The following is a 24,899-nucleotide window of genomic DNA, read 5'->3' on the forward strand; positions in this document are numbered from 1 at the left end:
TTGCTGAACAATTTCTCCTTCATCGGAAATTATGCTTCACATTAGGATGACATTTCCAACTACTGATAAGGAAAGTACAGGTAGTCCACACTGATCATTCATTCAGCTTTACAACCATTTACAAATATTTACCACCTTTTTGGTGTCCCTAAGTCACATGATAGCCATTATAATCAGTATACGATGTCCTATGCCTGTCCTGTGTTTTTTTTCTTTCTTTTTCCTCTGCAGAGCAGAGTGATTGGAAAGAAAGGAATTATAAGAAAATAAAGTATATGCTCTTTTGCAGTTAAAAGCAATGCGATCATACCAGCAGTACAGGGCTAGGAGTCATAGGTGTGCTGTGCAAACAACCTACGATATTCCCTTGAAATCTCCTTCTCTCCAATCTCTCTTATAGTACTATCTTCACATCTCTTTCTGTCCAATCTCTCCAGTCTGTGAGAGAGGTTTGGGGAGAAAAAAAGCAAGCAATTTCTTTAGGCAATCTTTGATTTGCCTGACATTGCCCCTCATAGCATGGCAATGGCAATAGCATTTAGACTTATACACTGCCCCCTAGCGCTCATGGGGCTTTCACCCCACAACCTCTTGGAGCAGAGAAACTGAAGAGGAAGAGATTTTAACAGAGTAAACTGTTTCATCTTTTACACATCAAAAACAATGCAATCACGCTGGCAGTGGGAAAGGGTCAGGTAAACAAGATTTTCTACAGGAATTGCTTCCCCCCTCCTCCCCCAGAGCAAAGAGACTGGAGAGAAAGGAATTGCAAATGTGTAAGTTATTTGTGTACTGCACCTGCCACTACCAGCCCTCAAGCAGGCACTTGAGCTTTCCAAAGGGCAGGGGAGTGGTAAGGAGACAAAAAGAAGAAATTAAACTGATTTATCTTGTCTCTTTCCAGCCAGAAAGCATAGTCACAATCACTGATTTCCCACTTACAGATTGCTTTTCCCACTTAGAGATTGCAGTATTGTTAAGCGAAAACTGCCTGTAGAACTTTCCCGGAATAACTCTGCTTCAGGATGTGTAAGTCAAGGAAACAAAATTCCTAGCAACATATCCTATCCTAGTTGTACATCCCTCATAAAATACATAAATACAGGCTATTTAGAGAGATAGAACACAAGGGCAGATGAATAACTTTTACGTTTCAGATACTAAATTGTCAATAGTTACTCAATCATCTATTATCCACATACTTCTGGATACTTAAAATACTTAAGAAATAGGTAAAGTAGATAACATGAGAAAATATGGCATTCATTGGTGAAGTTTTATAATTTTTTATAAATTAAAGATGACCTGCAAGCCATTTTGACAAAATGTAATGAATTCTAAACATATGTGCTGAATATCTCCATTTTCCAGGCTAAAATATCCAAAAGCACTCAAAAATATTATTACGTTTCCTGGGCCTCAAGTTCCAATGCCAAATAAAAGATGAAAGGAAGAAAACAACAAAGAAGTTGTATGCTTGGGCAATGCAATTTGACAGGCACTTACCTGACCCCTTGCAGCCTGGCTCCATGCTCCAGCAGGATTCTTGGTGATTTATGTCATCACCATGATGGCACATGCTGGGGCACTACATCGGAGCAGGAGCCTATTGGGGCTGGACATCATGGAACCTAAGGGGGAAAAAAAAAAAGTGTCCAGCTGTGTGCTGAATGCCTATCTTAGTTTAGCCTGGAGGAATTCAGCACAAGCAACCCACGTTGATTAATTTTGTCAAATTGATTTGCAGATCACCTTTGTTACTATCAAGTAGTGAGGCCACACTTAGAATACTGCATATAGTGCTGGTCACCACGTATGTTTTTACTACGCCTCTGGGATCTTTTACACATCTCTTCTGGTTGTTTCTACTATTTCCCAGACCTCCGATTTAACAATACTACTTGTTAACTTCCTCGATGTAGACAGATCGGATGGCTTGTCTTGTTAATCCCCCCCCTGTTTTATTGGCAGAAGGTCATGAACTCCCCAACAGTGTCTCTTCTCCCCTAACTTAGCACCAGAGGGCAGGACAAGAAGTACGATAATAGGTGGAAGCTTGTTAAAGAGAGATCCAACCTAGAAATAAGAACAATTAATCAATGGAACAGCTTGCCTCCCTGCGTTGTGGGTGCTCCATCACCAAAGGTTTTCAAAAAAACAACCACCGGACAATCATTTGACTGGGATGGTATAAAGTCTCCTGCCTTGAACAGGGGATTAGACTAGAAGACCTCTGAGGCTTCTTCTAGCCCTACAATTCTATGTTATGTGTTCAACAAGAGAATCAGTTTTCTTTATAACTGCTACTTTCATTGCTAAAACGTATTTGAAAAATACAGTTTCCTTCCACCCTTATAATTAAGGAGTTCTTCACCGCTCTTTTTATTTTATGACAGTGCCAAGTAACTAAAATACACAATAGACCAACAATAGAAAAGAATTTGTATGGAGAAAAAATATTAGTAGTTTCAACAGTGGTTTTTGCTAGTTGTGAATTCAATATTTGTATAGTAACCCTTGATTTACAGCCACAATCGGAACCGGGATTTCCATCACCATGAGATCATAAACTGAGACATCACATGACTGCATTCACTTAGTGACCACGATCCCAGTATGCCCAGCTGCTGTTAACGGAGAATCGTGGGTTATGAAATAGAGGGAGTTCCAGGTAAGAAGCATGGGGAATGCTACAGGGATGTTGCGGAGGCCCTGGGAAGCCTGGCATAGGCCATATGTGAATTGGCTAAGGGGCGCAGCAGTGTGACGCAAAGCTGCCATGCCCCAGGAAGTCTCAGATGCCCCATCCAGCCCAGTAGCACTTAAAACTTCAGGGGCTCTGCAACTCCTCTGCCTGGTTATCTCCCCCCCCCCCATCTATGCCTTTGGGCCACCCTGCATAGTGGCACACAATGGCAGCAGAACTGGTGCTGGGACTGAAATAGAGGCCTGGTGGTGGCGGCAACTGTCTTGAGACTGCTGAAGATGTCAAGCCTCTACTTCAGCCCCAGTGCTGTTATCACTGAAAAATGCCACCTCAATCCCCGCACTGTGGCCAGCCATACCATCACCACTGTGCAAAGCCCCAGTGGCTATAACAACAGAACTGTGCAAGTTTGCTTGTGGTATGCCTCTTCCCTTTCTTATACCCACCTGAATTAGGTAGATGTTTTGACAGAGCTGCTTATGCACACTTTCTGCTCGTTTCTCCTTGTCACTTTGGTAAAGGATCTGTCAAGGTCATCTTCCTTACTTTCTATATTACCCTTGCAATCACAAACCTTAAAACCAGGTTTGCGATTGACAAACCAGAATTGGGATTATGGATTTAAATGAATTTTAATGTTCTGTTTGTTCAAACAATAACTTTCCCTTGATAAATAATACAGGTATTTCTACTGAAATAGATCTCTAATGCTAGAGATTAAATACCTAAGGATAGGAATTACTAAATTGATGAAATACAGAAAAAACGTTACTGGATTCTACACTGCAGGTTTCTAAGTACTGTGTACTTAGAAACAAAAATATATTTTGAGTTCTAAACTATGATTGGACAAAATAGCTAAATCAATTCTTTATCCAAATGAATAAGAACAATATACATATAAAATAAGGGGAAACAGAACATAGTACTTTGAATTTTCTGCTAGATCTTAAAAATTAAAAGATAGTTTCCATTTGTAGGACTTCAATAAATATATTAAGAAAAACCACATTGATGTATTGTGCCTCTAGAAAGAGTACAGAGAAGAGCAACAAAGATGATTAGGGGACTGGAGGCTAAAGCATATAAGGAACGGTTGCTGGGTATGTCTAGTTTAACAAAGAGAAGGACGAGGGGGGACATGATAGCAGTGTTCCAATATCTCAGGGGTTGCCACAAAGAAGAGGGAGTCAGGCTATTCTCCAAGGCGCCTGAAGGCAGGACAAGAAGCAACGGGTGGAAACTAAGCAAGGAGAGAAGCAACCTAGAACTAAGGAGAAACTTCCTGACAGTCAGAACAATTAACAAGTGGAACAACCTGCCTCCAGAAGCGGTGACTGCGCCAACACTGGAAGTTTTTAAGAAGAAACTGGACAGCCATTTGTCCGAAATGGTATAGGGTTTCCTGCCTGAGCAGGGGGTTGGACTAGATGACCTCCAAGGTCCCTTCCAACTTTATCATCATCATCATCATCATCATCATCATCATCTGTATGAATTGTTTTCCTAAACTGATACAGTTCAAAAAGTATTTTCAAAAAGGCAACTGGCAGATTTTAGGTATACTAGATCCAACAGACAAAGTCCTGCTTTATCAGAAGATTTAAATATTCGTGACAATGGAAAACATCACTGAGAGAATCGATGGAAAAGAGACATTATTTCATGTCTTTTGAGACTTAAGAGGATTAGTTTGTTTAGGCATTATAGCTCTCATTGCTTTTTCTTTTGCTTAATAAGATACGGTAACTCTTTCAACTGCATTGTAATTAATCCCTATCTGGTCACTTGTGTCATATAAAGATCCCTTCAAGGAGAGCAGGCAATATTACATTCGATAATTGCAAGGTTGGCTGTGTGTCAGTCATTAATTTAAGAACATACTAGGCAGATTAAATTTGTCAAAAGGTTTGTTAGTAATTCTTCTGCTTTAATTTACAAGAATTTCATTCTTCTTTCTCATCGAAATCAGTAGTTCATGAAAAGGAAATGAAAGTTTATTCTATAGGAACTTACAAAATACTGTTTTAATCATTTTGGAAGTGTTTCAAGATCAAAACAGGATTCCAGAGTGCATTTGAAAAAGCCCATAGACCTAAACATAAAACTAACCGTAAAAACATAAAAGAAATAATAGGTCTAGAATAAAAGAAAAGATACATGTGGAAGGAATGCTGTAAGTTTGAAGGACTTTTACTAGAATTACACAGATTTCCAGTTTAGATGAAGTATCATCCCGCTGTTACTAGCAGGGGGAATTACTAGCATGGGGGAAAATTTGTTCGTTTGGAGTTGATTGATAGTTCAATTACTTTTAAACAACATGATTTTATATAACAGTCTAGGCCAGGGGTAGGCAACCTCGGCTCTTTTATGACTCATGGACTTCAACTCCCAGAATTCCTGAGTCAGCATAGCTGACTCAGGAATTCTGGGAGTTGAAGTCCATGAGTCATAAAAGAGCCGAGGTTGCCTGCCCCTGGTATAGGCAATCTTAATAACAACCTTTGCCAGCCAATTACTTATTGAGGTAAGAAGGAGGGCAGGCCATGTGTTCCTGGTCTATGCTGCGGCAACCCAAGTGTTTGGCTTGGTGAAATGGGGATGAGACCTAAGACTTGGGGGAACCCAGTGGGAGAGGGAAAAGGCCTGTGGGGACCCAAGGGGCAGGGAGCATGGGGTATGTTGGGGGGAGTGAGGACAACTTTGAGAGCATCAAGGCACCTAGCACCTAGGCCTCCAATGGCCTCCCCCACTTTTGGGGCACCCCATGATCCTCTTAACAACCTGCATGTTCATTTAACTATTCATTGGGGAGAGCAGATGCCTCTCCATTATGGTCATATTTTGAGGACTACATGTAGCACCAAAATAGTTCACAATATGAAACATAATCAGTTTTGTACTTCAACTGATTATGTTTAACGCAGAAAATTGAAGCCTCGGGCTAATCATTTTCCATTTACTGAAAGAATTAAGCTACTTATATTGAATTGGGAGACATTACTATAGTTATTATAGTAATGAGGGAAACCAAAAAAACTCTGTGGGGTACTTATATACGAATAATAAAACACATACTGGTAGTCCTTGACTTACAACTATTTGTTTAGTGACTATTCATAGTTGTAGCGGCGCCGAAAAAAGTGACTTATGACTGTTTTTTTTACAGTTTTTACCACTGCAGCATCCTCAGGGTTATGTGATCAAAATTTGGATGTTTGGCAACTAGCATGTTTGGTACTTGCAATGTCCTGGGGCCGTGATCACATTTTGCGACTTTCTGACAAGCAAAGTCAATGGAGATGCCAGATTCATTTAACAACCATGTTACTAACTTAACAACTGCAGTGATTCGCTTAACAACCGTGGCAAGAAAGTTTGTAAAATGGTGCAAAACTCACTTCACAACTGTCTTGCTTACCAGTGGAAATTTTGGGCTCAACTGTGGTTGTTAAGTCGAGGGCTACGTATAGAGGGGACAAAACTAAATATGTAGGTAACAGACAGAAAGCTAAAACGTCTCAATACATAGTGGTAAAAAAATGAACATATTTTAATAGTACTCTTTGTAAGGTGAAACCACAAATTACAGTCAAATATATGGCTAATTTTAGTTCCATTGCATTTTATGCTATTTATTACTGAAGATCTGTTTGAGAAATTGGCTAAATAGGTACTGCTTAGTAAAATATAATTGTAGTTTTAAAAATGGTGTTAATGTGGCTTTCTGGTCTGTTGTCTAATGTTTTAGTGTACTTTTTAATAGGCTTCTACCTATTTTATTTAAAAGCTTTTAATAGGGTTACTACTATGTTGTTTTAACATTATTTTGCCCTATAGTTAAACAGCTTTACTGAATTGTACCTTGCTTCTAGTTTGTTTTTATTAATAAAACATGGACTTGAAATGTCTATAAATAAAAAATACTATATCCTGGTGCTGTTCTATCCCAGCCTATTGCCATCCTTGTTAGAGGCACAAGGACCAAACCCCTGCTGATACAATAGGCTGGAAACTAATTTTGTTTTGTTTTAGGGAAAATAAACCCACTGTTAGGACAGTTATTCAGGTTTTGTGTTTGTCGTTTGGAGTTCAGGTTTCCTTCCTTTATCAGGTGTCCTTGTGCAACGTTTGTTCTCGAACAGACCAGGATTCCAAGAAGCACTTTGCAAACGGTTGCCTTCAGCAACCAGCAACGCCCACACCTCCCCTTTTTTATACAGCAGTCCCAGGGCGTTGCCTCTCATTGCCTTCTCCTTTTACTTTGGAGTAGTCACATAGACTGTTGTTGTTTTTTTCTAGCTACTTGACGACGTCTGCGAGCATCAATTAGCTCATCCAGGTGTGAGCCTTCCGAATCTGACTCCTGCTCCTCACACAGCTGAGCTTCATCAGAAACACGACTGGAGGGGCCAGGCTCTTCATCAAGCCGTGAGTCTTGTAATTCATCAGAGCCTCCCTCTGACCCTGATGGCCCCTCAACGGCCTCCTCCACTTCCTCCTCAGATTCCTCAGACTCAGCTGTTGGGAACACAGGCTGGCACGGAATCACAACAGGTGCACAACAAACTTTAAATTCTATCCAGTAATTTAATATTAAAAAGGGACCTTTCCTTTTTTTGGACGTTTTCATAAATTATTTCATGGAAAATGGGTGACATATGTCAGTCTGTCCCCAATAGGATCAAAAATTCTAGAATGCCTGTTTGTACTTAAGAGATTTAAAGCTTGTTTTACACACTTCATTTCTTAGATCCTCATAGTAAACAAACAAAAATCCTAATCAAGACATCTAACCTCCTTACCTAAAAGCAGAAACCTTTCCAGCTATCTCATACATAATGAAATTGATCACTATTCCATAGACTGAATTTGTATTTGTGTGAAATGAATACAAAATAAATGTTATGCCAAACTAATTTGTACCACAGCAATGTAATCACTACCACATTCTCATCCAAAGTAAATATAAGGCAATATTCACTTGCTTTGTTTCAAAATGTAATACATATTTACAGTTTCATAGGTCTTTGAACATGATATTCAGCAATAACTGAATGATTACAAATATATGCACAGCCACACAAAGAGAATTGATAGAAAAGGATATAGTATAAAATGATTATTGAACTATGATATAAAATTTAGTTTTCTTTCAAAATATTTCATCTTTGTATGCTCAGTGTGTATAAACTAAACTCTTTTCAGTTGTCACTTTCCTATAATTCTGAGTGCAGCAGATTTTGCTCTAATTAAGAAAACCACTTGAATATTTGTTGGAATTTATTAAGAGTCAGTATAGCTCAGTGGTGGCGAACCTATGGCACGGGTGCCAGAGGCGGCACTCAGAGCCCTCTTTGTGGGCACGCGCCGTCGCCCCAGTCCTAGGCCTTCAGCTGGGTTTTATAAAACCTTTTCGCTTTAGGCCTCCGCTGCCGTGTGCAAAAAAAAAAAAAGAGGTTCAATCAATCAGTCAATTTCAACTTCTCTTGCGGGCAAAAAAAAAGATCTTGCAAAGTTGGAATTGATTGACTGAACTTTTTAGTCCCACACAGTCTGCCGTTACCACCACAGGCATGCCCACCCAACGGGCCACACCCACCCGCCACCTGACAATGCATAAGTGGGTTTTGGGTTGCAGTTTGGGCACTCGGTCTCTAAAAGGTTCGCCATCACTGGTATAGCTCAATAACTTTAAAAATCCTAAGATAATATTATCACGGTAATAATTGGTATGAACCTTGTCCTAGGACAGTGGTGGCGAACCTATGGCACGAGTGCCAGAGGCGGCACTCAGAGTGCTCTCTGTGGGCACGCGCGCCATCTCCCCAGTCCTAGGCCTTCAGCTGGGTTTTATAAAATCTTTTCGCTTTAGGCCTCCACCGCCGTGTGCAAAAAAAAAAAAAAAAGTTCAATCAATCAGTCAATTTCAACTTCTCGTGGGAAAAAAGAAGATCTTGCAAAGTTGGAATTGATTGATTGAACTTTTTAGTCCCAACCAGTCTGCTGTTACCACCGCAGCCACGTCCATCCAATGGGCCACACCCACCCGGCACCCGAGGATGCATGTGGGTTTTGGGTTACAGTTTGGGCACTCAGTCTCTAAAAGGTTCGCCATCACTGTCCTAGGAGATCAATAAGTAAAGAGCATGCAGTACAGACCACATTTTCTTTCATCAGTATGTACTAGTCAAGAATAATACATCTAATTTTCATAGCAGCTATTCCTTCTAGATATTTGATTTACTCACACAAATATATTGTCCTTTGGCATAATATGAGTTAAGCCTTCATCCATTTGGAAAATTTTCTGGAATCTGTGATTATAGACCTCTGTCACCACCATCTAAAATAGCAAACAGTTGAAGAACACTAATTAGAAAGCAGATGAAGTGTTCAATACTTGCCAGTATTGAGATACTTCCATGAAAATGGTTCACAGAATGACAATTAAATAGAATTTCAGATATAAGAAGCAGTAATTCTCTTTGTATTTGCCATAAAAATACATATCAAAATTGGAAAAAAACTGTAACTAATTGTTTCAAAAGGAGTAAGGATTTGAAGAAAAAGAGATGCTAGGAGGCAGGGTAAAAATAATATCAATTATTGATATTATTATATCAAATAATAATGATATAATGACATAGAATCATTACATCAAAAATTTTAGTTTGATAAATAGCACCTAAATATCTGAAAAGGGAAGGAAAGCAACTTGATTCTGCCAAAACATTGCAGTTCATAGATTCAAACAACTTTTTTTTTTTTTTTTAAATTCTATTAGTGTAGCCTGGTTTACAAAACAGATTGAAATGGACTGGTAGAAGCAACTTGGTTATATTCTAGTATTTCTAGATCTGCTGCCAGAAAAATTAAAATTTTCAAATTCTGCAAAATTATTTTTGCCCATCAGAAGCTACTCAGTACTATACTTCCTCCAACTACCAATTAAGAGAAAAATGGTAATTATAATTCTGGTCCAAACATGCTTCCCTAAAGGATAAAATGTTAAAATGATTGGATTAACATTAAATAAGAAGCTTTTAATTTTTTTAACAATTCTTAATAGAAAGCAAAACAGATTCTGAACATTTTTTTTCAATCAATAAAACATATTACCTTGCCTGTTCTCAGCAGAAAAACATACTTATCCTGTATATATTTTATATTTAAATACACTGTAACATTAACATTCAAAAATTCATCTTGCAAGTTCTTTAAAAAAATGGCAAACTTTTATGCTTTATTCTTACATTTTCTGCAGGGATCCCAGAAATTTTGGACAATGCATCACACAGATCAGATATACCACCCATCATGGGCACTACTATTCGGAACTGGAAGTAAGCAAACATTAAATTTAGACTAAACAAAGTAAGAACATAACCCTTGGTAAAAGGATTTTCACTATAATCAGTTTCAATATTTCTCGCTACTGATTTCACCTAATTTTTAAAATTGAAAATACACTAAAAATCTGTCCTGCAACAGATCGTTTTGTTGTAATCCCCTATTGAAGAAAACAAGGACTAAGAAATTCACGCCTCAACCAGTCTAATTAGTCTGTGTTATGTGTTCAATTTTAATTTTTTTTCCTCCTGTTATTTAAGCATAAAATGGAAGCTATCTGTTTTGGTCATAAAGGCTTTAATTATTTAATAAAATATAATTGGAATGCGCTATATGTGAAGCTGTATTGGAAAAACATTCACAGAATTCAAACAAGTACTTCACTTACTTTTTATGAAAGCCAATAGCTCAAATTATTTCATTCCACTGTTACATCCATTTGTGTATCTCTGTTGATTTCTTATTTGAATCTGAATACTGTTATGCTGATTATTTTTTTAGTTTTTGTATCCCACCCCAATTTCCAGATTCTGGATGCCAGTGATAATCAGGGCATAAATTATCATAACTACACCAATCGTATTACTGATATCACTAGGAAAGGACTTGCCATGTATCAGTAGTTCAGTTACTAGGTATACAAGACAAGGCCTCTGTGCTAAAGGCTGAACGATGAAACTTTAGAAGACCAAATTGATTGATTGATGATGCTCAATGCCATCTTTGGGTTGACAGAGGAACTCCTCAGGCTTATAGACTTAGGGGGCTTCAACCTGTTCTCCCCAGGGCCAAACTCAGAGGCAGTCTGGGGAATTCATATTTGCTATGAACCTGATTTAGCTTATTGCAGGCCTGATTAATAAATGGGTGTCTGCAACACACTAGATCTTTTTTTTTTTGTCTCAGTGGCAACATGATCTGATATTGGGGAAATATTACCATTATTCCCTTGCCATGGAGAGATCATTCTCTGTTAACCTTGGAATTTATCATAGCATCCCTGAGTAAAGAGATGGAACCTATTCAACAGGCACCTAATGAATCCAAATTTGTTTGCAAAATTAGTTTGGGGTTGTTCCTGAGGCTTTGATTGATGATTTAGCTGAAGCCTCGGTTGCTGCTTGGAATGAGGTAACAGCAGCAGCTTTGATCAGAGGGTGCCTTAGATCTCCCCTGGCACAAATCCCACTACATCCTTACAGAGGATCTGTGGAGGATAAACCTGTGGAAGAGATACTTGCAATGCCATTGCAGGACAAATGGAAGTGAATCCAATCATACAGAGGTTAGAGACTTTATTACTGGCGCTAATAAAATGTGCGGTAATATAAGTACTAAAATGTACTTATTTCTCTGCCTGGCAGTCCAGTTCAGGGTATCCAGTCCCTATTTGGTTAAAAGGGACTGAGAGATTACCTGCAGGGTGGTTGTGAGGACTATTCTTGGCACCTAGTAGATAAAATTGCTCAGATTTGCTCTGAGTTGGACTCCTGGCCAAATCCTTTATGAATGAATGAACCTTTATTATCAAAGTACATGTATACAACGAGGTTGGCTGAGCCTCCCTCCGTGCCCCCCCAACTCACAGTGACTACAAACCCACCAACGTATTACACCATGTGAGCTAATTGAACTGCGTGCCGGCCTCACGAGTCTATTATGCATAAAGTTATGTCCCATTCAAGAGCCTGACACCCATGGATAGAAGCTGTTCTTCAGCCTGTTGGTACGGCTAGTTATATTTCTATATCTCCTACCTGATGGTAGGAGAGTAAAGAGGTACCAACCAGGGTGTGAGTCATCCCTGAGAATTTTCCTCACTCTTCCAAGGCAACGGGCCCTGGCGATGTCATCCAGTGGTGTCAGGGAACAGCCCACGATGGTCGTTGTTCTACCCTGTTCTTCCGCAAGACCCTGAAGAAGTGGAGTCTCTGTTGGGCCTTTCTGGCCACCTGGGCCGTATTAATTTTCCAGGTAAGATCTTCACAGAGGTAGACTCCCAGGAATTTAAAGGAGGAAACTCTCTCCACACAGCCCCCTTCGATGTAAAGTGGGGCAGGTTCCTCTCTTTTCCTCCGGAAGTCTAACACCATCTCCTTTGTCTTGCCAATGTTCAGGTGCAAGTTGCTCTCTAGACACCATGAGGATAGTTTTTGTACCTACCCCCTGGAAGCTGTCTCATCTCCACTATAGAGTTCTGGGGTTTGGTCTTCTGATGTTATCTGGGAGTTTAATTTTGTTAGTCCTGAAGAAGTAGGCAGAATCCTTAGAATATTATTATCTGTACATCTTCCACTCAGGTTATAACAATATAAGACAAGTTTTGGTCACTCTTGTAAATGACCTGTGGTGGGTTTGGAATAATAGTGCATCCATCCTAGCCCTGCTTGATTTCATGGTAGCTTTTAATATCTCCAACCAAATATCAACAATCCTTCTGGACCAGCTTAGGAGGTTGAGTGGGCACTATTTTGTAGAAGTTCTACTCCTTGTATCAGGGCTGATTCCAGGCAGTATAGATGGAAAGATTGTGGTCTACCTTTAGGTGCCTGCTTTGTAGGTTGCCCATCTCCCTTTCAACATAAACATAAAGCTACTGGGAGAGATCATATGTCAGCATGAGGCGTAGTATCACTACTACACTGTTGATACCCAATTGTACATCTCTGACATTGTCTGCCTAAATTATGCTCTCATGATTCTGTTCTGGTGTGTAGAAGTTGTAGGAATCTGGATGGGGAAGAACAGGCTTCAGCTAAGCTCTTCCAAGACTGAGTGGCTGTTGGTTTGGGGTCCTGTGAATTCAGGATCAGGAGGATTTCCATCTTTGATTCCGGATGGGATGGCATTGCCCTATTTGAATTCAGTACACAATTTGGGCTCCTAGTTTCAAAGCTCCTGCAGAAAAAGCAGGTGGCAGTTGTGACAAAAGGAGTTTTTATACAACATGGTCTTGTGTGTCAATTATGCCAATTCCTGGACTAATGATTACTCATGGTTTAAAGTCACTTCCTGATTGGATTACTGCAACACGTTTTACATGGGCTGCCTTTGAAAACCATCAAGCAGCTGGTAGGGATAGATAAAGGCTTTCCTCACTGTGCCCTTTCTCTGTACTTGTTTCTAATAGACTTCCGGTCTGTTGCCTAAGGTATCTGCTTATCCTCCACACTTTTAATAGGGAGGGCACACCACATATTCAGTGGTGTGCCTTGTTAGTATTGGTTCCTACCTAATAAATTGTCTTTAATATATAGTTGGTCCCAATCCTGTACACCTTTAGAAAGGAAGTTAACGCCTGGCTCTTTCCCCACCTCTTTGGGAGCAGATGGGCGGAGTCTCAATTGTTGTATTCCAGTACACTTTAATCTAGCTAATTTACAATTTTAGTTAGCTTTTAAAGTATTGTTCTTGTATTTGACTTTTTATAGACTGTCCAGAGTTACTTTCTTGAGTTGGGTGGCCATATACATTTATAATTAATTTCTATCATAATTTGAAAGTATGCTTATAACCAGATTAGTGGAATATAAATATTAAATTATCTTAACCCATTGTTAAAATATATCTTCATATTTATGATAATAATTAAGTTATATTGAACTTCTATAACCAGCTTTTCAGTTAAAATGATTAAGGCAACTTTTTATAATACGTAAAACAAATACTATACTCATCAGTTATTAATCCTAATTTTTGCAAGAGCAACAACAAAACCTGCTATGCCAATTTTATGGGAACTTAAAATATAAATAATATTACACAGTGGATAAACTGATGACAGTATTATTCATCATGAAAATAATTTCATCTGTTTTCTTAGTCTTAGATTTCTGGCACTATACACTATTCTGAAACTGGACTATTCAAATGAATACCCAAAATCAGCATACTGATGTGATTCTATACCCTGTTGATGGGCCTTTGGAATTTTTTATGATCCTTGACTTTTATTTTGTTGACATAATTCTAAATAATCTCATAATTAATGTTCACCTCTGTTATGCATGTTTTCACAAATAATTTTTAAAAAGGGACAGATTTAACTTTATTTTACTTCAAAACAGATAGCAAAGCAATATCATCCAAGTGATTTTTTTTTCATTTCTTTTTCAGGTTTAAAAAAGAAATATAGCCGGTTTTGTAGGAGATGAGCAGACTGAGCCTGAGGGAGGGGTCAAATGTCTCATCAGTCTCAAGCCCCTTTGCACCCACAAAAGATCTATGTCCAGCCCACTTTGAATTCCACTGACACTTATCTACTGCCAATTTGCTTTGACAATTTGCTTGACAAGTTCCCATGATTGGCTTTAGAATTATTTTAGTGATCTAAGAAGACTTCTGAAGCAGATTATAGTACCACTGACATTTCTACTTACTTGCATAGGTTTGCGCTGTGGATCTGCAAACACCAAGAATACCTCCATGGATCTATCTTTCTTCAAGGGCAAAGGGAGTGTTAAATAGCAAAATGGATCAAAGGTAACTGAAATTTTAGAACATTTGGGGCAGACCAATGTGGATTTGAAGAGTCCGTGAAAAATATCTACAATTATAGAGTCATTACGCAATTGATGGTTCTCCCAGGCTTCCTTTGCAACCATCTATATGAAGAAAAACAGATTGTAGTGAAACAGCAAATATTGAACCTAGTCAGTTCAGTAAATTCAGTCAGTTCAGAATAATTTTAAATTGACACAGGCCACATCAAATATTTCATTTTAATTAGGTTTTAAAGTGGGTATTTTTATCTTTGTATCTGTTTTATCAGGCTGTCAGCCGCCCTGAGTCCGTAAGGAGAAGGGCGGGATAAAAATTCAAATAATAAATAAATAAATAAATTCAGTTGAAACAGATTTCTTCTACAGGAAAGTTACTGAAATGTATATGCCTCAAAGTAATATAACGTAAGATACATGCTAGAAGAACCAAAAATCGTTGTGTGACTAAGGACTAGGTTTTCTGAAAAATTACATACTCCTATACCATCTTTGCCACTTCTGCTACCATAGACTATTGGTGAGAATTTATGAAATCACCTTTCATAAGGGTTTTAGAATTCTTTACAGGAAAGGTTTAACTAGCCTCTTTTTTCATTACTTCCCTTAATAAGACAAGACATATTTTTGTTTCAGTAACCTTTTGGCCCCATCAGTTCTCTATTTTATAGTTACTCTGTATTTTACGTCTTTCATTTTTATTGTTGAAGATTTCATTAAAGTGGAAAAAATACAAATTAAGCCAAAAAATAAATCAACATCTGTATGTATTTAATTAATTTCTCAAATGCATTCCTTAAGAAATAAAAAAATCAAGTTATTAGAAAATACACTGTGTCACGTATAACTGCGGATTAGTGTTATACACAAAAGCTATGACAAGTCACAAAAGCTATGACAATTTTAAATTAAGTATGCCATTATATCAAAGGTAACTCTGAGCAAAAATATTTTGTTCAAGTCAGGATCAAATAATAGCTTACAATTTATATAAAACTCTCATTGTATTTATCATTTATACTCTGAAATTAGCTCAAATGATGGATTATACCACAACAATTTTTGAATCAAGGGTACCTAACATCTGCCAACTCAAAGAATGTGTAAAACATCTAGGACTCATTACTCCTCTGGAATTGAAATTTCCACAATTTCAGACTAGTTTTATTAGCAAAGCTGTGATCACTGCAAGGTCCCCAGTCATGTGACTGATTTTCAACGCTGACATCAAGCAAGCAAAGTGAATGTGGAAGCCAGCACTAAGTTGGAAGTTCTGCTCCCATTGCTTTTTTGCCAGCCTGTGGTCTTCTATTTATCTGTTTAGGTATGTAAATATTGTCTTATTAATGAAGTTTATTTGCCACTACAATTATTTTTTTTAAAAATTATGATATATACTTTCCTTAGATGATCACAGGACTGTTCAGCATTGGAGCAAAATAGCATGGTCATTTAATTTAATGTTCATTCTAGTCATTCTGCACTATTTTCTCTCAAAGGGTGACTCAACGGATCACAGGGCTATCTAGCTTAATTTATCAAATTTGTAAAGCCACTGACCTCATAACAATTTAGTATAATACATTTTAAACAGGGCTTAAACTATCCCAATTTTTCTAACTTTGGACATTATAAAGAAATCTAGTTAAAAAAACAACTGTGCTTAAAATTTCTTTTGTCAAAGAAGGAAAGAGAAGGGAGGTATTTTCAAACTCAGGACAAAACCTATCTCATGCACTTAATACTAATCAACATGTATAGAAAAACTGTAATCAAATCAACTCTAATTTTCAGGCTTAGTAAGTGAAGAACTGGATGGAATAAGGCTATCAAAAAGTTGATTATTGCTTGTATTATAAAGGAAATATAGATGCTGCTTCTCAGTAAGACAAGTAAAAANGGCGCTCTTCCTCCTGTCCGAGGTTTTCATTGTTGTGAGCATTTCTGTTGAGGATTGGCAGCGGGGGTGGGGTGGGGGTGTTTGGTTTTTATTCCCCCCGTCTGCTGGGTGGTTGCAGCAGGTTTTGGTCACTTCACATGACCCTGGGACACTGTGACCGTCATAAATATGAATCAGTTGCCAAGCATCTGAATGTAAATCACAAGATCCTGGAGATGCTGCAACATTCCAGTTGATCGGCGCTTCTTCTGGGCTTAGCAGAAGTGCCAGGATTAGCGCCGAGCTCCAGCTGGAGCCTGGCGCTGATCCTGGCACTTCCACTGAGCCCTGACAGCCCCGAAGAAGCGCCGATCAGCTGGAAAGGGCACTGATGCTGGCGCTTCCGCTGAGCCCTGACAACCCTGCAGCTCCAGCCATCTCTCGCTCAGGCTTGTGCGCTGCTGCCACTGGTTCAGCTCATTCCTCTCCCCCGCTACTTTTCTAGGATGGTCGCGTACCACCTGCCAGGTGCCAATGTACCACAGGTGGTACCCGTACCACTGGTTGAAAAGCCCTGTTTTACAACACAATTGAAATACAAATGAAATATTTTTTTAGAATATACCGAATCAGGTCTCCCATTAGCATCCTTCAATTCCAAATATGGTTTCTTCTTTACTCTGTTTAAATCCTCATGTAAGCCATCCAAAAGAAAGGCCAGAAGCTCCTGAGAATCTTGTTGTTGGTATCCTGAAAACTGAGGAGCAAAACGGCCAACCTGGGTCTAGAATTAAAAATGGGGAAAAAAAGGAAAATAATTAGGAATATTGTTTATAAACTCTATAAAGTGAAAGAAAACAATAACAGTGCTCTCAGTTCTACAGAATTCAATGTAGCTATGCTCTAGTCTAGTTTATAGTTATATTTGTACTGAATGAGTAGTACTTACAATCAGTCTTTGAAGTTTTGGTTATCTATCATGGTAATATGATCACAATCCAGACACTTGGTTTACACTTATGATGGTTATAGCGTCCTGTAGTTACATGATCACCATTTGTGATCTTCCTAGTGGCTTTCTACAAGCAAAGTCAATTGGGAAGCCGGAAAGGAAGGTTGCAATTTGCTCCCGTAAATTACCCCTGTCACTTTTCTCCCAAGGAGCCTGCTCCAGAGTAAGAGATCTCAGGGAACTTTAAGACGTGTGTTGGACGTTGTAGGGGACGGATATACGACATCGTACGTGAACGTGTCGTGGTGTCACGGGGAAAGATACGGACGGACGTGAGTACGTCTCGACGTCGTAGGGAAGGGGGTGTATGGACGTGAGTGTGCCATGACGTCGTAAGGGAGATGTGAGGTATCGTGAGCATACGGACGGTCGGACGAACTCTTTCTTCCAGGAACTGTCACTTTCTGACAGCTTTCTCTTTGCTTGTTAGAAGCTGGCAGAAAGTCACAAGTCATGGTCACATGAGGATCTTGCTTAATGACCTGTGATTCTGGTCTAATAGTGGTAACAGGACTTCAGTGGTAAGCAATGCGGTCATGTGACATCGTGCTTTACAACTGCACTGCTTAGTGATGGAAATTCTGATCCTGACTACCATTGTTAAATGAGAATTACCTGTAAAGGCACTGTAGTGGGGACATGCTGTGCATGTAAAGAGGGGTAACTTGAGACCAGAACATAGGCATTTTGGTTTGCACATGGGTCTAGCACAGTGGTGGCGAACCTATGGCACGCGTGCCAGAGGCGGATCCCGGAGCCCTCTCTGTGGGCACGCACGCCATGCCCCAGAGATGGCAACCGTCCCTCTTCAACCAGTCGCCAAGGTCCCACGTGGCCGGATGCATCCCAGCACGGCTGGTTTCCCTCCCCTGTCCCATCCCTCCTGGCCTCGCATGCTCTTTTCCTGGGCACGACCCACTGCATCGCCTCCTCAGCTGTCAGCCATCTATCCAGCTCAGAGGCGGCTTCTCTAAACTTCTGGTGGCGGGCTGCAGAGCCCCGGTGTGCACCGGTCGAGGGGCCGGCAGGCTGTGACTGCTGACGGACACTGTTGGCCCAAATGCGCTCGCTAGCCTCTGTGTGCGTGGGCCGATGGTGTCAGGCAGCAGCCGCCCTGACCCGTACCTCGCCTTGCCCTGCGACAATGGCACCCCAGCCCTGCCTCGCCTTGCCTCACCTCACCCCGCAGGACGAACCTCCTGCCCACTGCCCCACCTGCCAGAGATTCCCTGGATCTCTCCGAACCCTGCCCGGCCCCCACAGGCATCCCACCCCATGAGCAACATCGAGGTGACAACGCCCACCTTGGCCACACCCACCCAGTCTGTCATGACCACAGTCACACCCACCCAGTGGGCCACGCCCACCTGGCACCCGGTGATAAATAAGTGGGTTTTGGGTTGCAGTTTGGGCACTCGGTCTCTAAAAGGTTCGCCATCACTGGTCTAGCACATAGGTGTTTAGATAGGGAAGAGACCGATCAAGTACATCCTCAATGGTTGCCAATGGAAGATAAAGGAAAACAAAGTGTTTGAAAACGGGGAAGGGACTGGTGGACCAGTTAGGTACAAGCTGGTGAGCAGAAAGGTAGGTGGCAGGTTGGATAGGGCAGTATTGGCACCTATCAGAAAGGAAGAAGCTAGAATTAGGACATAGAGCTGGTGATTGAATGGATTTGTAAAACAACAGCAGAGGTAATGGGAAGATATGATGGGAGATCTTGGCATAGAGTCTATGAAAAGGAGAATAAAAGGTAACAAAGGCAAGAAGTTTAACATTGTCCAATTCATTTGTAAGATACTTCTAAATTTTACTTGGATAAAACCAAGAACAACCTAAATGTTCTGGATTTTAGTTCAACCAACTCAGAATGGCTCAGCTAAACCTGTGTGACCTAATGTCTTTGTTTCATGAACAAAGCAAATTTTTCAATCTACATAACTTATTGCAAATGGGATTTTCTTGCAATTATCTTAAATTCAATCTAGGCTTCCTACTGAAAAAGTGTAGTCTTATACTTCATACTATATAAACAGTAAAGCTTTATAGAGTATACAAAACATTCGAAAAGACACAGCACTTAACTCTGATGAATTTTACACTTACTTTGAACATACGAGGGGCTACATGAGAATTCCGGCCAGACCACATTTGTTTGATGAGTTCTGCATATGCTTCTGCAATTTCTCCCCTCATTCCCAGAGGATTATCTTGATTTATTTCAGCTTCATATTTATCTTCCAAGAAATAGTCAGTCAAGGGAGGTGTGTTACTCAAACACTAAAAAAATGTTCAGAGAAAAGAATTATGTGACAAAATGATGCCCATAGCACACTATGACCCCCCCCCACACAAACACACTAATTACATTTTTTCCTAAAATTGGAGGATGCTATTTAGAAAATTATGTAAGAATTAGTTAGGAATTGTATGGATATTGCTGGAGATCATAAAGCAAAAAATTCATTAGCTTGGACTGTCAGGTCCATCAGCATGTGCTGCCATTGTGCTGGAGGGGAAGAGGCAAAAAAGAAGAAACGGGCAACATGATAGCAGTATTCCAGCATTTGAGGGGCTGCCACAAAGAAGAGGGCATCAAATTATTCTCCAAAGCACTAGAAGGCAAGACAAGAAACAATGGTGGGAAACTGATCAAAAAGAGAAGCAACCTGGAATTAAGGAGAAACATCCTGATAGCGAGGACAATTAACCAGTGGAACAGCTTGCCTTCAGAAACTGTGGGCGCTCCATCACTGGAGGTTTTTAAGAAGAGACTGGACAGTCACTTGTCTGAAATGGTATAGGATCTCCTGCTTGAGCAGGGGGCTAGACTAGAAGACATCAAAGGTTCCTTCCAGCTCTATTCTATTCTACTTGGGATTCTTTCACTTCTGCTGCACACTTGGGAATTAAGAAGGGAGACTGTCTTCGGAGACAGCATAGACTCCTTCTCAGTCAGTTCCTGCCAGGCCTGACCACTGTGCCCTGAGAGTGAACGGTTATCTGCCTAGCACCTTGGTGTTCTCAAAACATCTTCTCGGCATCACATTGGCTACTGGTGGACTGGTCAGGGGGGTTGGGATTGGGAAACCGAAAGAATTGCTTTACGCTTTGCGTGGGACCTTCAGATTCCACCTGACTTTATTGCAACCAGTTTTTCTCACTAAAAGTTCTTTTGATTCAACTCAATGGATTCAAAAGTCTTACTTAGGAAAGTAAGACTTTTGAATCCATTGAGTTGAATCAAAAGAAGAGGGGCCAGCTGGAGCAGGTCCTTATATGGACTTATTTAACACTTTGCTTGGGTTTGTTATCTTTTTTTGTTTATAATATAAAATACAAAAAATACTAAAAACAAATAGAAGGAAAAATGGGGGAGGGAAAGGGAAAGGGAAGAGTGTAGAAGAGGGAAAAAGAAAGAAAAGGTGTTGACTTCCAACTCTCCTTGGTGCAGTAAAATAAGATAGTAACATCAAACCTCAACTTTTTACTTTTACATATAGTATAAACCAGCCATCTGTATAACAACAAATCTATCTAATTGGTAAAACCCAAAATCAAAAATTTATTTTTTTTCCACCTCAAGCACAAAGTCCAGAAGTGGTTTCCAAGTAGAAACAAAAGTACTTATATATTTTTTTTATCAAAGCAGTCAATTTAACCATCTCTGCTAACTCGATCAACTTTTACAGCCATTTGTCCATTGTGAGGATCAAAGTATCCTTCCATTTTTGTGCATAAAGTAATCTTGCTGCCATCAACATATATAACATCAAAGTTCCCAAAAAAATGTCCAAGTCTTTTTCCATTAAACCCAAAAGAAAAGTTTCTGGTTTTATCTTTATATTCAGTTTGAGAATCTTTTGTATTAGAATATGAATCCTATTCCAGTATTTCTTTGCTTTATTCCATGTCCACCACAAATGATAAAAAGTCCCTTCTTTACATTTGCATTTCCAACATTCATTTGAGGTACCTTTCTATATTCTTGATAACTTATCTGGTGTTAAATACCAATGATACATCATCTCATAAAATTTTTCTTTTAAATTGGAATTTGGTGTAAATTTTAAACCTTTCATCCACATATTCTCCCATTGTTCAAGCTTTACATTATATCCAAAATTCCTTGCCCACTGAATCAATATTTTACATGTTCACTTTCCAAATTCAAATTCAATAATGTTTTATAAACCTTAGCAATAATTTATTCATCACTACCACATGGTAGGCTTTCCAATTCATTTTTAATGAAGTCAAACCCATAACTCTTTTTGTCTAATTTAAATCTTTCTTTCAATTGTAAATACGTAAACCAATGGCAGACATGTCCTTCTGATTCTAGCTCTTCCTTAGGCTTGATGATAGGATCACCAAGATTAAATGATATTATTTTACCATAGGTCCACCAATCCAGCTTCGCAACCATTTCGTTCCTAAAAAAAGCTTCCTGAGGGGACACCCAAAGAGGCATCTTCATAGAAAAACCTTGTTTTATATTTATTCCAGACCCTTAGAATGGCACATTTAACAAAGTTATTATTAAAAATCAACATTTATTTTAACCTTATCATACCGTAAATAACCATGCCATCCAAATCTTAATTCATGACCCTCTAAATCAAGTAGCCTCTTACTCTGGAGGCTCACCCACTCTTATAGCCAAACCAAACAACAAGTATCAAACACGGTTTCAAATCTGGTAAACCCAAACCCCCTTGTAGCATCTTGCAGTAATTTACATCTAATTCTTGGGTTTTTTTCCTTGCCATAAAACTTAGAAATATCCCTCTGCCATTGTTTAAATGGAGTATCAATTGCAAGTATTGGTAACGTCTGAAACAAAAAAAAGCATCTTTGGTAAGACTTTCATTTTAATTACAGAAATTCTATCCAGTTGTGATAGATGCAATTTATCCCATCTTGATAAGTCCTTTTTAATATTATTCCAGGAGGCACATAATTATTTTCAAATAGTTTTGTGTTTGTATTTGCCAATATGACCCCCAAATATTTCACTTTTTTCTTAACCTTAAAACCAGACTCACTCTCCTGTGGGATCATATTCTTAGTAAGTATTCTTTTCTGTTTATTTTGAAACCTGCTAAAGCCCCAATTTAATTTCTTCATTAAATATTCTACATTATTTTTGGGGTCTTGCAAGAATATAACCAAATTTTCAGCAAATGCCCTCAATTTGTAAACTTCAAAACTATTCAAAACTTTCAACACCAAAATAAACAACAAAGGAGACAGGAGACATCCTTGTCTCCTAGTTTTGAATTTCACATAAATTGGTTAAATCACTGTTTAATAAAAATTTTGATTGCTATGACATGTAAAACAGCTTTAACTCCTTGGATACAAAGTCCATTTCTTCTAAAACTTTAAACATAAAAGCCCAATTTAGATTGTCAAAGGCCTTCTCTGCATCTAAAAATATTAAAGCTGCCTGTTTCTCATTATGGTATTGTAGCTATTCAATAAGATTCAAAACAGTCCTCACACTGTCCCTTTAATTGTCTTTTTGGCAAAAAGCCAGATTGATCTTCATTAATATATTGCCTGTAATCTTTTTGCCAAAATTGCCGTAAAAATTTATATAGTATTTGTTTAATAATGAGATTGGTCTGTAATTCTTTATCTTCATAATATCTTGACCTTCCTTCGGTAGTAGCACAATATTGGCTTCTTTTCTTTCCACCTATGAGGTATCTTTCCCCCCTGTAATATATCGTTCATTACATCCTCTAGTGGCAGAAGAAGTTAATCTTTGAAGCATTTATAATATTGGCTTGTAAGGCCATCTGGATCTGGAACTGTACGTGATTTCATTTTTTTAATAACTTCTGATATTTCAAAGGTAGTTACTGAGTCATTCATAAGTTTTCTCTGAGTTTGTGAGTTTAGGCAACCACTGTCTTAACAGATATTCATTTTAGATATATCTAACTCCTGCTTTTTATACAAATTAGAATAAAAATTATGAAAATATTTTTAATAAGCCCATTATCTTTATTACATTGTTGCCTTCACAAATTTTCTCAATCATTCTCTTTTCCCTTTCCTTTCTTAGTTTATACGCCAACCATCTTCCTGGTTTATTTGCTTCACATAATTCATTTTCATTTCCATTTCTTGAACTGTTAGCATGGACAGTTGTTGCCATAACTATTTAATCTGATGTAGAATTTTAGAGTGCATAGGTGTCTTTTGCAAGTAAATTTCTTTCTGTTTAATTTCATCCAGTATCTTTTGCATCTTTTCCTGGGATTTTTTCTTCTCTAGGTGATTATATTGTATAAAATAACCCCCCATAACTGCTTTACTCACATCCCAAACAGTCATTAAGTTTGTCCCTTTGCCTAAATTATTGTCAAAATAGTCATTTAATTTTTACAGTCCTTTACAATAGTCTTCTTTTGCAGAATAGATCATTTAGTCTCCATCTACAACTCAAATTCTTTTTTAAATATCAAAAGAACTGGATTATGATCAGAAAAAAATTACGTAAAATGTCAATTTTTAGAATTTTATTTGCAAGATTTTTAGAAGTCCATATCATATCAATCCTTCATATGGTATGTATTTCTGAAAAAAAGTATATTCTCTGGCACAGCCATTTCCTTGCCTCCACGAATGTATTAATGCTAAATTGTCCATCTCAAAAAAAGTGTTTGATAGTTTACCCTGGTAGGATTTAATCCCTTTAATAGATGTTCTATCCAAAATTGGGGAAGGCACTCCATTCCAATCCCCCAACATAAGCCAGTTTTCATACAAAAAGGGCAGTAGTTGATTCGTAAGATATTCAAAAAATTTACTTTATCATCATTTGGCACATAGAGTCTAACTACTATTGCCTTTATTCCGTTAAGTTCAATTTCCACTACTACAAATCTACCATGTTCATAGTAAGTCTTGTTAAGATTTAAGATTAAGTCTTGTTTCTTAATATGTGTTTCTTGAAGGCAGATTATATCGACATTGAGTTTCCTCAGGTAATGAAATATTTTTTGGTGTTTAGATGGGGCATTTGCCCCATTAATATTCCATGTAATAAACTTAATCTTTAGATAAAATAGCAAGTTCCTGTACGAACATCTCAGCTGCATCCTCTTCTTCAATGTCAACTTTTTGAGGTTGATCAGCCTCTAATTTCTTGTCTGTATCCGTTTCTCCAACTGTGTCCAAAATTAGCTTATGTTTGATCAGGAAATCCTTGGCTTTTTCTATAGAGTTCAGTCTGAATCTTTGCTCTTGATAAGTATCACTTCTTCAATTTTATCACAGCAGAAATTTTCCTCTTCTTCAGAATATCAGTAAGGAAAGAGTAGAATTTCCTTTTTCTCAAAATTCTAAAAGGAATTTCCTTTAAAAATGATATCCCCATTTTCCATTCTTAGCTTAGATTTGAAGTGGCAATCCAGGACATGGTTTCTCGTT

The 24,899-nt window shown here is 38.5% G+C and overlaps 1 protein-coding gene across 1 annotated transcript in view; it reads right to left on the reverse strand.

Moving 5' to 3' along the window:
- Positions 1 to 1,519: 1,519 nt before the first annotated feature.
- LOC107288685 (ubiquitin carboxyl-terminal hydrolase 4) overlaps positions 1,520 to 24,899 on the reverse strand; it is a 36,167-nt gene continuing 12,787 nt past the window's right edge. Inside the window, exons 9-14 of the mRNA XM_015817325.1 lie at positions 19,560 to 19,733; positions 17,067 to 17,225; positions 14,443 to 14,667; positions 9,967 to 10,050; positions 8,962 to 9,056; positions 1,520 to 1,631 (exon numbers count right to left, since the gene is read on the reverse strand). Coding sequence (XP_015672811.1) covers positions 1,607 to 1,631; positions 8,962 to 9,056; positions 9,967 to 10,050; positions 14,443 to 14,667; positions 17,067 to 17,225; positions 19,560 to 19,733 — 762 coding nt within the window. The 3' untranslated portion in view covers positions 1,520 to 1,606. The remainder of the gene's footprint in view (positions 1,632 to 8,961; positions 9,057 to 9,966; positions 10,051 to 14,442; positions 14,668 to 17,066; positions 17,226 to 19,559; positions 19,734 to 24,899) is intronic.

Source organism: Protobothrops mucrosquamatus, unplaced genomic scaffold (genome assembly GCF_001527695.2).
Source record: "Protobothrops mucrosquamatus isolate PMUCROS unplaced genomic scaffold, P.Mucros_1.0 scaffold574, whole genome shotgun sequence".
Lineage (NCBI taxonomy): Eukaryota > Metazoa > Chordata > Lepidosauria > Squamata > Viperidae > Protobothrops > Protobothrops mucrosquamatus.